Here is a 19,558-nt window from a genome sequence, read left to right as displayed (position 1 = left end):
AAAAAAATTTCCCATTAACATATATGGAAAAGTACCCATGTCCTCTGGTGGCCATGTATTTTGACCATTTGAAGCAATTTGAACACTCTCAGTAGAGGGTAATCTAAGGAACACACATATGGCATTGTTTAAAACTAGAATGTGTACATTTGTCAAATATTTGCAAAATATACCAGAATAGTTTAGGTATGAATCATTTTGTGACCTTGACCTGAGAGTCCCGAGTCATAAGCGCGACACACCTTCTCAATATGGTCGACATTTGTGTCAAATTATTTTCAAATCCTGGGATAAATGGCAGATCTGCAGACCAGACAAGAAAAAGACCATGTTAACCTTTGACTTCTAAGTGTGACCTTGACCTTAGAGCTAGAGGTCTGGATCTTGCATATTTATGCCAAGTAATTTCAAAATCCCTTGATGAATGACAGATTTATGAACCAGACACCTGTTAACATTTGACTTCTAAGTGTGACCTTGACCTTGTAGCTAGTGGTGTGGGTCTTTAGCATGGCACATCATCTCATTATGGTTAACATTTATGCCAAGTTATTTCAAAATCCCTTCATGGATGGCAGAGTTATGGACTGGACATGAAACATACCCTGTTAACATTTGACCTCTTAGTGTGACCTTGACCTTGGAACTAAGGGTCTGAGTCATGTGCTAGACATGTCATCATGATCTCATTATGGTGAACATTCATGCAAAGTAATTTTAAAATTCCTTTATGGATGGCACAGTTACAGCCCGGACAAGAATTTACACGGACTCATGCACGCATGGCCGGACAGCAGACGGTGAGCAATCACAAAAGCTCACCTGAGCACTGCTCAAGTGAGCTAAAAACAAACAAGAGTGCCAGAATGTCACAATATACGCCCGTCACAGCAAATTTCTTTACACTAGCACCTGTACTTGCAAATGGAATTTTAATTTTCTAGTTGTTTACAATGTTTGTTTTTTTTAGATATTATTGTAATTCTTTTATTTTTCTAAGTCCACAAAAAAAAATCCTTACCAGGTAGAGATACCTTAAAATACACCCAAAATTTGAAAGTAACATCAATGTTGTACCACAGAAAAGTGGTCTTGGTTTTTCCCTACGGTCAATTATAAAAAAGTTACAATGTAAGTTATTTATAGTAACAACTAAGGGAAGTTAATCTTCAGAGAGAGAAAAAAAAAAAAAAAAAAAAAAAAAAAATTACAAGTCCACATAAAAATCCTTAGCAGGTAGAGATAGCTCAAAATACACCTCAGAATTGGATGTAACATGCATGTTGTACTACAGAAAAGTGGTCTCGATTTTTCCCTACGACTTGTAATGAAAAAGTTACGATATAAGCTATTTATAGTAACAGCAAAGGGAAGTAATTCAAAAGTAGGGACCAGTGCATGACACTTCGTCTCATGATGGTGTACAATTGTGCCAAGTTACATCAAAATCCCTCCATGCATGAAGTAGAAATGCTCCAGACAAAGTCATTCTTGTATCTGACCTTTGGCCTCTAAGTGTGACCTTGACCTTAGACCTAGGGACCTGGTTCTTGCGCACCACACTCCGTCTCATGCTTGTGAACATTTGTGCCAAGTTGTATCAAAATCCTTGAATGCATGAAGAAGAAATGCTCCGGACAAAGTTTTCATTCTTGTATCCTTGACCTCTAAGTGTGACCTTGACCTTACCCCTAGGGACCTGGTTCTTGCGCATGACACTCCCTCTCATTATGGTGAACAACTGTGCCAAGCTACATCAAAATCCTTCCATGCATGAAGAAGATATGCTCCGGACAAAGTCATTCTTGAATTTTTCATTCTTGTATCCTTTGGCCTCTAAGTGTGACCTTGACCTTAGACCTAGGGACCAGGTTTTTGCGCATTACACTCCTTCTCATGATGATGAACAATTGTGCCGACTTTCATCAAAATCCCTCCATGCATGAAGAAGATATGCTCCGGACAAAGTCATTCTTGAATTTGACCTTTGACCTCTAAGTGTGACCTTGACCTTAGACCTAGGGACCTGGTTCTTGCGCATGACACTCCGTCTCATGATGGCGAACAACTGTGCCAAGTTTCATCAAAATCCCTCCATGCATGTAGAAGATATGCTCCGGACAAGGTCTGTGGACGCCGCCCGCCCGCCAGGGGCGTTCCCATAATACGTCCCGTTTTTCAAACGGGCGTATAAAAAGTAGGTCAAGGTCACAAACAAAGTGACCCCTACCTGGGGTCATTAGGGGTAATTATAATCTAAACAGTCCAGAAAATAAGATCAGATAAATTTTTCCTATATAACTCATATAACAAGTGACCCCTGGGTGGGGCCTCTTTTCACCGTAGGGGCATAATTTGATCAAACTTGTTAGAGAACCACTAGGCAATGCTACAAACTGAATATCAAAGGCCTAGGCCTTGAATTTTCAGACAAGAAGATTTTCTATACAAGTCATATAAAACTTGGGACCCCCTGGGTGGGGCCTCTTTTCACCCCAGAGGCATAATTTTAACAATTTGTGAGAGTACCACTAGACAATGCAACATACTGAATATCAAAAGCCTTAGGCCTTGCAGTTTCAGGCAAGAAGATTTTTAAAGTTATTTTCCTATATAAATCTATGTAAAACTTGGGACCCCGGGGTGGGGCGTCTTTTCACCTCAGGGGCATAATTTGAACACGATGGATAACTGACATTGAGCAGTCACAAAAGCTCACCATGAGCCTTTGGTTCAGGTGAGCTAATAAAACACTGGCCATAGGGGCAATCCCAAGTTTTGGATCCTATGTATATAACTGGCCGTGGCTCTATTTCACGTACGCAGGAACGATTTTTGACATTGTTCCCCCGTCCATTTCCGTCTTTGGCTTTGCCGACGACCACACCGCAAGCACACGTTTTAAGCCCGAACCATCCATCGAGGCTAAATCCATTGGTGAACTAGAGGAGTTTGCTACAGATTCAAATGAGTGGATGAACAGTAACAAACTAAAAATGAATTCCTCAAAAACTGAACATATTGCCTTTGGAAGTGCCCCTCAGTTGAATAAGTTAAACATTCACGAGATAGATATTTGTGGTGATAAAATCAAGAGACAGAGTAACATCAGATATTTGGGGGCCTATTTGGACGAAACTTTAACTTTCAAAGAGCATATAAAAATAAAGTGTAGAACGGCAATGTTGAATTTTTTCCGAATCAAAAACATTCGCAAATATTTGACTCAGGATGCAACTGAAACCTTAGTGCTATCGCTGGTTATTTCGCATTTAGACTACTGTAATGTTATTTTATACGGTATTTCTGATTGTGACATCGCAAAACTGCAACGCATTCAAAATATGTGTGCGAAGTTAGTTCTGAATCGTAGAAGAAGAGACAGTTCTAAGCAGGCACTCTACGATTTGCACTGGCTGCCGATCAAAGCCAGAATAAACTTTAAGATCTTGACGTACATGTTCAATTGCCATGTTGGAAATGCGCCTGCATATTTGATTGAACTCTTAACACCGAAAATCCCCCAGCGCTCCCTCAGATCCTCGGAGTCATCAGTTGACTGTTACATCGTCCCTTTCAACAAGCGAAAAACTTTTAGTGATAGAAGCTTTAGTACTATAGGGCCAAAGTTGTGGAACAATTTGCCGTTGAACATCAGACAAAGTTCTTCAATTGACTGCTTTAGGAAAAGGTTGAAAACGCATTTCTTCAGAGACTACCTTGCATTATTCTAAGTTTTGATTGAGTTTTAAACAATGATGCTGGTGACAGTGATAGAAATTTAATGTTTGTCTGTGATAATTGTATGTTAGTAATATTTTAAAATATAGTATTATCATTGACTTTAAATTAATAATTGCTATTTTGATTCGTTTTAATTAATCTTATTTAAAATATTTTATATTTAATATTTTATTTCAACTTGTATTGTAAAACGCTATTGAATATGTTTTAAATGTAGAAATAGGCGTTTAAGCAAATAAACCAGTTTCAGTTTCAGTTTTCAGTTTATAACAAACAGTGAGTTACACCAGGAAGAAAATGTTTTCAAATGTTTCCTACATATGCTTTTTATAAAACCCTGACTGACCTGTGGCAGCCCTGAATTTGTTCCCATTAACCCATACCAAAAGAGATAAATAAGATGCTTCAGTTGTTTAAAAGTAACAGCAACTCTTACTACAAAACTCAAATGTAATATTCTGAGTTAGTTCCCTTTGGACTGACAAAATGCTTAGTAACATGTTGTTTACTTAACAGACAAGGAAGTAGATAATTGTTGTAAATTTTTTGGTTTGTTTAAAATTTTATAGTAAGGAAAAATAAAAATTGTGGTAATTTCAAAGTCTTCTTGTGCTATTCTCTGGACTTGTTAATGTTCAAATTACACACAGAAAATTATAAAAAATATAGTAAACTGAAAACAAAAGTAGGACAGGACTTGTTATCTAAAACAAAATGGCAACTAGGGGGAGTATAAATAAAGATATATTATCTGATGAAACTTTTGATCTACTATGTGGAGTATGTAAACATAAAGGGAAAAATCGAGAAGCAGAAAAATATTGCGTAGAATGTGAAGATTATTATTGTTTGACCTGTGTCAAAGTTCATGAGGACATCCCTTCACTAATCAGGCACAAGATTCTTGGCAAAGGAAAGTTTCCATCAGGATCAGTCAAGACCCCACCAGGATCTAGTAAGACTCTACCAGGGGCACCAATAGAGAGATGTGACTGGCATAGTCATCACTGCATAGATATGTACTGTCAAAACCATGATGCTGTCGGGTGTGGCACTTGTATGGCAGTTGATCACAGGTGAGATTTCTCAATTTAAATACTGTAAAATAATTAATTTAGTGGGCAGGAAATTTCGTAGTTTTGATCAATATGCATTCGTGGATTTCAACTTTTGAACATGAAATGAATGGAAATTTTATTTGTTTGTTAGAATTAAATTTCGTGGATTGCCTCAACCACGAAAATCAGTCACTCACAAATATTATTATTTCACAGTAGTGTAAAGTCTGTTCAAAATATGCACAGCATGTTGATGTACCATGGTTTGTCAATTTCTTAAAGGTGACTGCACATTTGAGAACCCAGAAGTAATAGCGTAATGTTAATTATCCACAAAATAAAGAATAAATCTGAACCTGGCATACGGAAATGTAAATCAAACCACAAATAATAAAGGGTAGATCTAACACATAATTTAAATGACAAAAACAGTGTATTCCACTGATTGATACTTTATGAAGCGGTTTGCACCGCTATCAATCAGTGGGATACACTTCTGTAAAAAGATAGAAACGTAGCAAGTTTTTGTCATTTAAATTATGGGTTACCCTTTATTATTTGTGGTTTGATTTACGTTGGATCCAATGGTAAATATGAATCTATCCAAAACACGCCTGGCGAGGTAAAGAAGCCCCAATGTTTACATTTCTACACTTTTTTTCAGTTCATTTTCTTTCCCTCCAGACTGACTTAAAAGTGTTAGGCTTGATTCTGGGTTACTCATCATACATGGGTCATTTGAGTTTGTAATTTACACATATATGAAAGAAAAACTGTTAAACAACACACTGAAATTTTCCATTTTATTTCTACTTTTTTAGGTTATGCAAGGACATTTTCTATATACCAGACTTTCTGAAAAACAACACCAGTACCACTTCTACAAGGGGTATCCAGCAAAAGCTAAAATCAGTTACAAAGACCCTGACAGAGCATCATGAAAAGTTTCAAAGTGAAAAACAAAGATTACTGAAATCAAGAGCCAAAACACTGGACAATGTGAAGAAGTTTAGAAAGGAAATTAATGACAGGCTAGATGAGCTAGAGAAAAACACTGGTGATGATATAGAACATAAGTACAAAGCCCTGATACACGAGATGGAAGAAGGAATGAAACAACTGGAGAAAAACAAAGCTAATGTTTCCTCAATTCTTGATAAGTTGGTTCCTGCTAGCAAAAATGCAATCCAAAACTTTGTAAATATCAAGAAAGCAGAAACTACTGCAAGTAAAGCTGCTAAATTTGTACAAGAAACCAAATTACACACACCATTGCAAGATGTTGACTTCAATGCTGATGACAAAATATCTTCTTTATTAGGAGAAATAAATGTCTTGGGAAAGACAACAGAGAGAATGTTAGTGGATGCTGAATGCAAAAGCACTGTTGCTGTTAGTAAGGAAGAGGCTTTACTTCAGGTCAAAGGATGCAAGGAATACTCTGTTAAAGTTCAATCTGACAAGAAAAAATGTAATATTGTCAGTGCCTGTACTCTCGAGGATGGAACAATAATACTGTCTGATGGAGACAACTACAAGCTGAAGCGTTTAGAGAGTTCCACATACTCTGTTATAGACTACTGTGATCTTCCTAAAAGGCCATGGCAAATCTGCTCTACCAATAAGCAGGAAGTTGCTGTATGTCTGCCAGAACAAAAGGAAGTTCACTTCATTTCAATAGGAAACAGAATGATAGCCACAAACAAGATAACAACAGATTTTGGATGTTATGGCCTAGCACGCACCAATGGCAATCTGTATATTTCAGATTATGGTACATCAGTGTATATATACAGTGTATCAGGAAGAAAGCTGAAGCAGTTCAGTAAAGATGAATCAGGACAGAAACTGTTCTCTGACATCCGTAGTCTATCTGTCAGTAAGGATGGGTCAAAGATTTTTGTCACTGACTCCAATAATGGACTGATTATACTGGACAATAGTGGAGAAGTTGTTGGAAGATTTCATGGACCAGAGTTAGATGGTGCCAGGAGTAGTTATCTTACAGGTAGAGGAAGTCTGCTGGTGTGTGGAGAATATTCAAACAATGTGCTCCAGTTTAGACTGGATGGTAAACTGATTTTATGATAAATCAATCTATCCTAAGGCCATTTGTTGCAATCAGCAAATGTCAAAGATGATTATAAGCAGACGGGAGGAAAGTGTTGAAGTATATGACTTGATATGAAATCGAGTAAATATTTGTACAGCATTCCTTGGAAATGAATGACAAAATTTTACTGAGACTGGCTTTGTAATATGCCTCGCATGATTCATACAACTCACGGAGAGAAAAATATTTACAGGTTAAACATGGGGGAAGTGTTATATGTCTGTGTATAAATATGTATTATGTCAAATCACAGTACAATTATAACATTGAACAATCCCATTCAACTTCTGAACTGACTCTAACTCACTGAGTCAGCTACTATTTTGTTTGGTTGCCTTCTATGCTTCCAAAGGACTCTTATATATATTTTGCAAATTTTGCAGAACATAATTTAGTTTAACTGTTGACTTTTAACCTCATTAAATTAAATGAAAAACCAATTTTTACAGTTTACCAGAAACTTATTCAATTTCTTTTTAGCCTTTTTTTCCATATAATACTGGCTATTTAAGAAAAGAACAAAAGAAAAAATGTTGTTTTGAATATGAAGTATATTGAATAAGTGTAAAAGTCTATTTTTCACTAGCAGACATGATTTTGCAACGTAGGCAAAAAAGCTGAAAATTACGGCCGGGGGTCTGGGGGCCTTAAGCGGCCCCCAGAAGCTCTTGGGTAAATGGTGAAAAATCCTGCATTCTAGGCTTCTCCTGGCATCTAATTTCAATTTCAAAACTCATGTTTTTTAAGTGGTTCTTTTTGTTATTTCATAAAAATTCATTCATATTTATAAGAGATATAATAATAATTAATTAAATAATTATTCCTTTAGTAGTTTGCAATTTTTGAATTATCTCCCTTTAATGGGTATTTTTCACTACTTAGTTGTTTATTAAGCATTAATATTTAGTTCTTTATTTTTGACCTTTGTATTTCAACTTAATATAAGGTCATTTATCAAAAGTAGAGCTGTGTTTTTTTATTTTATGACTTTTAAAAAAGCTTTTTAAATGCTTTAAATTGCATTATATATAAATCTCAATTCACAATCCAGACCATACATCTTACTGTATAGCGAAAATACCACCTAAAGGTATAATTAGCACTTTGATTTGAAGCACTTGGGAGGTGCTTAAAAAATCCTCCCGGTGTATCAATGCTTTACATTGGGCACATGAAAGAACCAAACGAACTGCTTTAGTTTATTTGTATCTCAAACTTTCTTCACTGAAATTAAAAACACGAGTGAAATGTTGGGCGCACAGAAATGTTTACGCGTGGACTGAAATAAACGCGCGATTGAAATTTTCGAGTCGATTGAAATGAACGCGACGACCGCGCAAATTATTTGTGAGCCGTTCCACTTAAGTTACAATATTTCCGATTTTTTCGTTCCGCGAATCGGCTTATTATTATAATTCCGGAACAGAAAGGTTTTTCTAAAGGAAAATTCCCCGATGACCGACGCTAACGGTAATATCTGAGATGTTCCGATTGCGGCGTTTCTAGAAGCGGTGGTTAGAACGCATATCGTGGCCTCAACGCGAAACTAGTCTATATGTATATAGAAATAGAAGCAGATAGACTAGTTTCGCGTTGAGGCCACGATATACATTCAATATAACCATCGGCGGTTCGCCGATAAAAACGACTTACAAAATTTTAGTGTAGTTGGGGATAAAAGTATATAAAATACCGAAACGGATTCGAAAAAATCGGATTTTTCAGTGGTCATAAAAAAATCGGAAACGATCATAAAAAATCGGTCTTTGAGGGAGTAAGAAGCGGATTTCCGCTTTAAAGCGGAAAAAAATCATGTCTGCACTAGAGAAATGCACAAAAGATTTTCCCATTAGCAAATACGGAAAAGTAACCATGTCCTCTTGTGGCCATGTATTTTGACCATTTGAAGAAATTCTAATACTCTCAGTAGAGGGTAATCTAAGGTACACACATATGATACTGTTTAAAACTAGAGGGTGTGCCCCCACTGGTACATTTGTCACAAATAAGGGGCAATAATTCAAATGTTCGCAGTCTGAAGGGGATATAGCCTCATCAAACATTTTATATAAAGGATTCATTATTCTAGGCCATATACTTTTTTGAGCTATGAGCATCACAAACAAAAAATCCACTAGGGGGGGTGGGGGGCATAAAAAAACACAGATCCATCAATATTCCACACAAAATGGTAATAGTGATATATTAAGCTATATCTATTCAACATATCTCGATAAAAATATAACATACCACAAACATATGTTACCGGAATATCATCATATCAAATTTAAAGGACAAGTGCTTAAAGGTTTAAACTAGAAATGTGTCCATGGGACACAGATGCCCCCACTACATGACATTAGTCAGGGGCCAGAACTCCTACAATACTGAATGAATCCGGATGCGAAACCCCAGGTGCACAACTACACATGCTGACCAACATTCCTGTAAACGTTGGTGATTCTAGGTCAAATACTTTTGGGGCTATGTGCGACACTACATTAAAATGACCAATTTTTTACTAAGTCAGGGGCCATAACTCCTACATGACTGGATGGATCCGGACGCGAAACCCCAGGTGCACAACTACACATGCTGACCAACATGCCTGCAAAGTTTTGTGACTCTAGGTCATATACTTTTGGAGCTAGGCACGACACAACATTAAAATGACCAATTTTTACAAAATCAGGGGCCATAACTTCTACATGACTGCATGAATCCGGACGTGAAACCCCAGGTGCACAACTACACATGCTGACCAACATTCCTGTAAACTTTGGTGATTCTAGGTCAAATAATTTTGGAGCTATGCGCGACACAACATTAAAATGACCAATTTTTTACTAAGTCAGGGGCCATAACTCCTACATGTCTGGATGAATCCGGACGCGAAACCCCAGGTGCACAACTACACATGCTGACCAACATGCCTGTAAAGTTTTGTGACTCTATGTCATATACTTTTGGAGCTAGGCACGACAAAACATTAAAATGACCAATTTTTACAAAGTCAGGGGCCATAACTTCTACATGACTGAATGAATCCGGACGCGAAACCCCAGGTGCACAACTACACATGCTGACCAACATTCCTGTAAAGTTTTGTGACTCTACGTCAAATACTTTCAGAGCTACGCGCGACACAACATTTTCGGAAGGACGGAAGGACGGACGGACAAGAGCAAATCTATATGCACCCCCCCAAAGTGGGGGCATAAAAAGGTATGAAGTATCTTGACTATACAGATGTAATATTTCAATTACTTACACTTTTGTGTGACTGGCAGAAGGGTAAAGAATGATAGCACAGCACACAGTCCTGCATTGACAAGGATAAATATCTTGTTTGTTTCACAGCCGTGTAGTCGGGTATAGTTGAAATAAAGAAGTATAACCCCTCCTATTGCAATGACATAAAACAGAGTCGCACAGAACAGAGTACCTGAAAATGTAACAAGTTTATAATAATAACTTATAATTGCGATTGCAATTAAGAAAAATATTTTTTTCTAAATAAATTTAAAGATGTTGACATCTGTAAGTCCATTTGTGAACCTTATCTTCTATGAAATACTGTAAAGTTATGACAAAACAAGATTAACATTAATACACTTACAAGATCTCATTTTCTGTATGAATCTAGCTGAACACTAAATATTGCAGGTATATCAGACCAAAACTTCATATTCAAAAAGTTGAAACTTCACACATGTACAACAAAACACAGCATAAATGGGAACTAACACTAAAAACTGGAAGTTTTTTAACAATTGACATTTAATTATGAAAGTAGCTCTGAATAAACAAGAGCTGTCCGTAAGACAACCAAGCTCGACTATTCGGAATATTGTCCCAGAAACAGGAAAATATTACCCAAAAAGGTTAAATATCAAGAGTTTTAAGTTCAAAAGGGGACATAATTTGACCAAAATGCATATTATAACCCCGAAGGCACATGTGAAGTTTCAATTCAATATCTGCATTAGTTTTGGAGATAGTAACTTGCATGTAAAACTTTAACCAGAATTTTCTAAGTCCAAAAGGGGGCATAATTTGCCCAAAATACATGTCAGAGTTATGGGACTTGACCTAGTGAGGTTGGTAATTGATCTAGAAAAAGAAAAAATAAGTTTCAAATCTATATGCCTTTTAGTTATAGCTGTATGTACTTGCACGCTAAACTTTAACCAGGATTTTCTAAGTCCAAAAGGGGGCATAATTTGCCCAAAATACATGTCAGAGTTATGGGACTTGACCCAGTGAGGTTGGTAATTGATCTAGGAAAAGAAAAAAAAAGTTTCAAATCTATATGCCTTTTAGTATTAGCTGTATGTACTTGCATGCAAAACTTTAACCAGAAGGGGGCATAATTTAGCCATAATGAAGGTCAGAGTTATGGGACTTGCTGCTATCAACTAGTTTTATAACCCCGAAGACACATGTGAAGTTTCAATTCAATATCTGCATTAGTTTTGGAGATAGTAACTTGCATGTAAAACTTTAACCTGACTTGACCCAGTGAGGTTGGTAATTGATCTAGAAAAAGAAAAAATAAGTTTCAAATCTATATGCCTTTTAGTATTACCTGTATGTACTTGCATGCAAAAACTTAACCAAGGTGTGACGCCGACGCCGACGCCAGGGTGAGTAGAATAGTTAAGACTATTCTTTGAATATTCGAGCTAAAAATTAAACAATTAATTTATATATCAAGAACATCTGAAATAATTATCTACACATAAAATATTTTAGTGAAAGATGTGCAATGGATATCTTTAAAACCAAGCTAAAAAGCTTACCAATATAACCACATGTGCTCTTCTTTCCTGTCTGAGAATCCAACTGCATCCTTAAATTGCCAAAATTAGAATGTTTAAGATGTTTCATGAAAATAAAACTGAATATAAGGGGAGTGGTGTTCAAGTGGTTAAGGTGTCGGCCACTCAACACAGGAGTCATGGGTTTGAACCCTGCTGGGGTCATGATCATGCTCTTTTGTATGACACCAGTGCTGGTTTTTCCAGGAAGCGGATTCAAGAGTGATTCAAATAAGCTTGAAACTTTCATCACAATGGAGCTAAATTAAATAAGTATAACTAATAAACCTAAATATAAAAGACTGCCTTTTTCTTATCAAAGTTCTCTCAAGTTTGTTTTATTATACTGCATGTAGTTCTGCATGTTCAGATCAAATTTTTTATCACAATGTAGAATTTGTTATTTCCTAAATCTTTCATAATTTCAGGATACATGTGTATACTTTTGAAATATTTTCCTATCAGAGAAGTGATCTGTAAATTTAAAGTTGATTTTATCATGTTATCAATTTTGTAATTTTCTCGTGTCAACATTTGGTTGCATCATTCATACCATTACCTCTGGTGGGTTAACTCCAATTTTCAAACTTTTCAGTGCCAAAAATCTTTTTTTTTGTTAAAAATTCATACAGTTTTTGAATTAATATTTCTGTGTACATGTACAATGAAGAATGCTTATTTATGATTAATTTAGTAACTGACATTTATAAAGACTGTATGAAAAAAAGAATTATTTAGAAAGCATGCACTTAGCAGAATCTATCACTGAAATTCTTGGTGCAGAAATGGGTTAAGAGCCTTTATCAACTTTTTGCACAAAATTGTATTTGTGCAATAATAGAAATTATTTAAATGGAAATAATTTTGTTTATTTATTTTGAGAAATAAGCGTGTCGTTGTTGCTAGGTAATCTGTAATACTTGAATGAATGTAGTTTCCACGCTATATGGTCACTCTGCATGCTTGCGTTAATTGAACCGGGAAACAGTAATCTACCACACCACTATTTAACGGTCAAAATCACGTGCAACTTTCTCAGTTCAGTTGTTACTTACGACAATACAAGTTGAAAATCTTCAAGTTGCAATTCTTAGTTTCGGCATCATCTTTAATAAAGTAATGCCACGTGGTAGACGAGGTGTAGTTCGGGGTGCTGGTCGTGGTGCTGGCCATGCTGCAGGCCGTGTCAACGGTGGACAAGCTGTTAGGCAGCCAGAACAGGAAAACCGTCCAAACACCAGGGGACAAAAGAGGAACACTGACGAATTAGAGCCGGAGGTGCCGGAATTACATGCTGAGGGTCCCCAGGCTGACACTGACGGTGGTGGCAACGTCTTACTTCAGGAAGACGCCGGTGGGTCTAATATTATTGATTTTGAGAGACTTATTGTAGATTCTGGTATTATTCCACCCAGTCGGAACGATTCTTCTCATGAAATTGGTTCCCTCACGGGGTGTGACGGTGCAAATGACCAAAACTTACAAAATTTAGGTAGTAATCCGATTGGTTCTATCTTTAGAAATAGTGCTAATATGGGGTGTGGCGGCGCAAGTGACGACAAACTCTTCTCACAGATGCATCGAACATACTACCTACAAATTCGAGTGCTTTACAAACCAATCCTCTTGTTCAATTAGCAAGTGATGATTTAGCCGCTCATGTTCCGTCGTCCTTAAAACAACAAATATGTAAGGGCGAGTACGTTAATTTATGCCTGTTGCTAAAAGGAGCCGTTGAGCTTTCAGAATTCTGCAGAGGTAGCGTTTTTCAATTAACTGCAGACAGACATATTGAAACGGTGCAGAAAGAATGTAAAGATAAATTAACCTCTGTCGAGAAATGGACAGACGCGTTTATCATATACACATCAATTTATCTGTTGAGCCACCCAGATAAGGTACATGAAATGCTACATTATATGTATAACATTAGGGAGTGTGCCATGCGCCAAGGTGGCTTTGCTTGGAGAACATATGACGAACAATTTCGTCTGCGTCAGGCAATAACACCAACGTCCTGGTCACATATAAATAATGAACTCTGGTGGCGGTGCATGCAGATAAAAGATACCCAAGTGCCCGTACAGACAAATACACGTAGATACACGTGCAACGATTTCAACAATGGCTACTGCGCATGGTCAAACTGTAAATTTTCCCACTCCTGCGCTCAGTGTTTTGCTCCACACCCCGAGATTAACTGCAGCCAGTTTCGGTCAACAAGCAGGTCACAAACTCCAAGGCCTCAAAATACATTTCGCTCCAATGGGTTTCGTAGACCACTCAGGGGTCGTGGAAGGGGACAATCCAACAGAAAGTAGAAACAAAAGGTTGGGTACAGAACAGGTCACTAATTTTGACATCTCAAATATAGCAAAATCCCCCGTTAAACTAGAAGTCTTGAGACGTTTTTCACTTAGCTATGATAAAAATGAAGCAACATTTTTGATAGAAGGTTTTAGCAAAGGTTTTCCCATTCAATACATGGGACCGAGACTCAAAAAACTTGCGATCTACATTGTTAAATCCTGAAATTATACAAACTCAAATAACAAAAGAGTTGAAGGCTGGGCGAGTCGCAGGTCCATTTGTTCAACGCCCACTTCCAAATTTAATTATATCGCCAATTGGTCTTGTTCCAAAAAAAACTCCTAGGGAATTCCGAATGATTCACCATTTGTCATACCCCTCTGGTGAGTCAATTAACGATTATATCGACCCAGCTGTATGCTCAGTGCAATACACTAGTTTTGACGAGGCTGTCAAGTTAATACAGGAACTGGGGCGTGACTGCGAGTTATTTAAAGCAGACATCAAAAGCGCATACCGCTTGATACCTATACAACCGTCAGATTTCGAGTTATTGGGTTTTTGTTTCAATGATCGTTTCTATGTTGACAAGACACTTCCTTTCGGTGCATCTATTAGTTGCATTACATTTGAAAAGTTTGCCAGATTTCTAGAATTTTGTGTAAAGTCGAAATTAAGATCGGGTAAATTGATTCATTATCTGGATGATTTCTTAGGAGGCGATAAAACCTCAACGTTGTGCACTGAGGAACTAACCATTTTTAAGAATACGTTTTCAGAATTAGGCGTACCGTTAGCCGACGAGAAAACGGAGGGCCCGACGGAGATACTTGTATTTCTTGGCCTTGAACTTGATTCAACCAAAATGACTGTCAGAATCCCTGTTTCAAAAATTCAGGAGGTAGTACAAAAAATAAAAGAGATCCTATCACACCACAAAACAACGTTAAAAAAAATGCAGTCTTTATAGGCTCTTTGAATTTTTGTTGCAGAGCTATCTCCGCGGGGAGACCCTTTTCTCGTCGGTTGATAAATTCAATTTGTGGGTTAACGAAGCCGTATCATCATATTAGAGTAAATAAGGAGATATGCTTAGATTTAAACATGTGGCTGGTGTTCTTGCAAAACTTTAATGGTATATACGTCTTTCATGACAGATACTGGGTTACTAATGAAGATGTGCAGTTATTTTCGGACAGCGCTGGGGGTACAGGTCTGGGTTTTGGTATAATATTTTAAGGGTCATTGGTGCCATGCTAAGTGGCCAGATTCATGGCATTCACGCGGTCTTACGTCTGATATTACAGCCTTGGAATTATTTCCAATTTTAGTGGCAATGTTTATTTGGGGATCAGATTTGGTGAATAAAAAAATCAAATTTAACTGCGATAACATGGCAGTGGTCCATATATTAAACAAATTGTCCTCGAAACCAGAAAAAGTGATGTGCCTGGTTAGATTTTTGACTTTGAGATGTCTTCATCTTAACATATTGATAAAGGCTAATCATGTCCCAGGTCGTTTTAATGGTATATGCGATGCTTTGTCTCGCTTTCAGTTGACCAGTTTCAGGGAGTTAGCACCGACTGCAGATCTCGAACCTTACCCAGTCCCAGAATTCCTCTGGAACATATTCGATCTAGAGCTAGACAACTGCTCCATACAGGAATCGCAACCAATTCTGTCTTGACATATAAGACAGCCATTCGGTCTTTTGAAAACTTTAGACAGTTGTATGCACTTTCAAAATGCTGGCCTATTCCGAGTCGACACATAATTTTGTTCATGAGTTTTTGCTTCGAGAAGGGGTTTTCGCCTAAAACTATTACTACATATGTGGCGGGCTTAAATTACTATCACAAACTGTTGGGGTTTTATGATATCTCTCAGGTTTTTCTTATCAAGAAATTGTTAGAGGGTTGTCACAGAAACCGGATTACTTATGACAATCGTGCGCCACTGACAAAGCCCATTTTGGTTGCCATCTGCGAAAAACTTGCGAAAATTTGTTTTGATATTTATGAGACAAAATTATTCCTAGCTCTCTTCACATTAGCATATTTTGGCCTATTCAGGGTCAGTGAACTAGTTCTTTCCTGTAGGGGGCAGACGGAGGGCCCAATACAACAGTCAGATATATCATTTAGCGGCAACAAATATGTTTTTTTCAAACTCCGGCATTTCAAAACGAATCAGAGAGGAAAGCCTATTGTATTGAAAATACCAAAGGAAATAGGTCCTATTTGCCCGGTGCGTTCATTATTAGATTTTGTAGCAATACATCCTAAAAATGGAAGTGTTTTATTCTGCCACAAGGATGGCGTACCAGTAACTAGAGCTCAATTTGTCGCCATTTTAGCTAAAAGTATTAACGAATGTCGATTACCGGGTGTCTTTAAGTCTCACAGTTTTAGAATTGGTAGGGCCACTGATTTAGCGTCTCAGGGTCATTCATCACAGGTTATTATGAAACTTGGTAGATGGAACTCCGATTGTTATAAATTATATATTCGTACTTAAGTGTCATGTTGGTATCGTGACCATCATCGTAAAATATCTGTAAACTTTCCTAGAACGTTTGTTATAAACGTATGGTCAGATAACGGCCAATAATGCCTACATTTTTAATAAACGGCTACAAAGAGGTTTGGGAAATGCCAGTTATGGATTTCTTTTTATATAAGATCTATTTACATGTTGAAATATCCAGGATAGGGAAAATTGTAGGACTGAAATCTGTGTAAACTTTTGTTTCAAGAAATGAGATATGCTGTAAAGGCCTTTAAGGCTTGATCATGTAGCTGTCACCTCTTTTTCTGGTCGTCCCGTTATGACTAATAATAAAATACATTGTAGTTAAACCTATTTCTGATAATTATTTTTCCTCTATTAAGTATCCGTTGAAGATTTGAATATTGATAAACAAAGAAGGAAGTATTAATGAACTCGTTAATTATGATGTCCCCACCCCGTCTTAAGAAATTTAGATGGTGACCGTGCGATTTACTTGACATCTTCTAGCATTTCTAAACATTGTTGCATTCATGTTTTTCTAGACATATCGGTGTTAGGGGACTCGATACCTTATTGGGCCGGTGAAAGAGCGAAACAGACAGAGAAGGAGCATCTGTCTTTACCGAATACGACAATAGCATGGTGGGCAGTCAGGGGGTTAGGCTGGTCAACCTTCCGCCATTCAATTGAGACCCAAGTATTATTATGCAATCCACCTAGAATAACTGCGATAAATTTGAGAGGCAACGATTTAATTTCGCTATCACTCCTGAATATAAAGACGGAAATTGAGGCAGAAATTGCTTATCTTCGTGATGCTTTCCCGGGTGCCCTGATCATTTGGATAGACATCATTACCAGGAGAGTCGGATGAGGGGACATGGGTTGAAAGCAAAGGACGATAAACGCAAAAGTGTTAATTATGGAGTTAGGCCGCCAGACCAGTTCGATAAGTCGGGCCAGGAGTGGACGTCATTTTGTCCCGTACATAGATGTTGAAACAAATTTCTTCGGAATGACGGCATTCACTTAAATGAAGTTGGGTGCGAATTTTTATTTGGACTACTAAAAGATGCCATTATTCGTAAAGTAAAGTATTATAGAAATTTTGGTGTTCAATTTGAAGTTAACATTTATGATGCCGAAAAAATTCTATCGGCCCGGAAGGGACGGGCGGCTTTTAAACAAATTAACTTTTTATACGTTTTACATCATTCTGTTTGGCGACATTTGTTAATTATCCGCAGTATGGACTTCCTTTCTTTCGCCGTTGGTATTCAGTTACTTTCCCGGCGGATAAGATGGTGTCTATGGTCGGTAGAATACGCAATTGTAATGCCTTTGGTTTGCATGTTACAGTGGTTCACTCTTGGCAGTGGTTGACTGGAGTGCTTATAGTCAGTTGTGCATTTGCTCTTGCGTTGCATTGTTTGCGTTTCAGTATTCAGTTACTTGCTTCGCTGACTGTTATTGTATATAGATGCCGTTTATCATTTAATCGTAATGACTTCGTGTTGCTTCGGGGTCACTAGGTCATGGCACATTATAAGTAACTTGGTAAGACCTAGCTACTTTGCTGTTTTGCATAGTGCATGCGTAGTATAGCGCATATTACCGATACTGGCACACTGATCCGGTTTGTTGTGATTGTTGTTCCTTTCTTCTTTATGTTGGTAGTGGTCTCCATTACATCCCATAGAGAGAAGAGGCCTGCAATTACACAATTGGTTGGACTCTTCTGGTAAGGCGCTGGTGTGTCTTGGTTGCCATTAACCACAATGGTATCAGTTGGCTTGAGTTGCTTCAAGCCCTTGCATTGCATTACATTTTAAAGATTTTTTCTTAATGGTGTTGATTTGCCGCAGGCGCCCGGTCTCCTTTCGGTCGATGGAACCTATCCGTCGGTAGGAGCTTTAACCACTATCGACTGACATTCTCGAGCGGCCATTATATATGCCAACCTTTTCTTTATATTATGTGAAATACAAATCATCTTCTATTTCCAATCATCTTCTATATTATATGAAATAAATATGTTATCATTATTAGATCAATAATAATTATTGAGAATGTTACACGTGTTTATCTTTATTTCGAGTAATCTTAAATAATAAATTAATAGTCTTTAATATATGGTTTCTGCACTAATTTCTATGATAGATTCTGTATATTTTTTTCATTGTGGATTTTTGACACATTTAATTACACTTTTCTCAGTTCTGCAACTTCTGTTGTTTCTTAAATAAAATGTAAAATATGTTTTTTTTTAATTCTGACACTACAAAACATGTTAGATAATCTTCAAGTAACTTTCAGGTACATTTTCTACTTTTTCTTGTTTTTTTTTCTTTAAACTATGTCTTGAAAGAACTTTGATCAGCTTTATTTAACAAGAGCTGTCCGTAAGACAGCCAAGCTCGACTATTCGAAATATTGTCACAGAAGCAGGAAATTATTACCCAAAATGTTAAATATCAAAAGAGTTTTAAGTTCGAAACGGGACATAATTTGACCAAAATGCATATCAGAGTTATGGGACTTGATGCTATCAACTAGTTTAATAACCCTGAAGAAACATGTTAAGTTTCAATTCCATATCTGCATTAGTTTTGGAGATAGTAACTTGCATGTAAAACTTTAACCAGAATTTTCTAAGTCCAAAAGGGGGCATAATTTGCTCAAAATACATGTTAAGAGTTATGGAACTTGACCCAGTGAGGTTGGTAACTGACCTAGAAAAAGAATAAATAAGTTTCAAAGCTATATGCCTTTTGGTAATAGCTGTATGTACTTGCACGCAAAACTTTAACCAGGATTTTCTAAGTCCAAAAAGGGGGCATAATTTGCCCAAAATACCTGTCAGAGTTATGGGACTTGATTCTATCAACTAGTTTTATAACCCCGAAGACACATGTGAAGTTTCAATTTAATATCTGCATTAGTTTTGGAGATAGTAACTTGCATGTAAAACTTTAACCAGGATTTTCTAAGTCCAAAAG

General features: G+C 37.1%; 1 protein-coding gene across 3 annotated transcripts in view; it reads right to left on the bottom strand.

The window, feature by feature from the left end:
* Positions 1 to 19,558, bottom strand: part of LOC123566597 (serine incorporator 5-like) — a 61,487-nt gene that overhangs the window by 19,409 nt on the left and 22,520 nt on the right. For all 3 annotated transcript variants that reach the window (XM_045360858.2, XM_045360859.2, XM_045360860.2), the window contains exons 6-7: positions 11,718 to 11,767; positions 10,187 to 10,360 (exon numbers count right to left, since the gene is read on the bottom strand). In XM_045360858.2, the coding sequence (XP_045216793.2) occupies positions 10,187 to 10,360; positions 11,718 to 11,767 (224 nt within the window). The remainder of the gene's footprint in view (positions 1 to 10,186; positions 10,361 to 11,717; positions 11,768 to 19,558) is intronic.

This window comes from Mercenaria mercenaria, chromosome 8 (assembly GCF_021730395.1).
Source record: "Mercenaria mercenaria strain notata chromosome 8, MADL_Memer_1, whole genome shotgun sequence".
Taxonomy (NCBI): Eukaryota; Metazoa; Mollusca; class Bivalvia; order Venerida; family Veneridae; genus Mercenaria; species Mercenaria mercenaria.
This window is presented reverse-complemented; position numbering and strand designations above follow the sequence as displayed.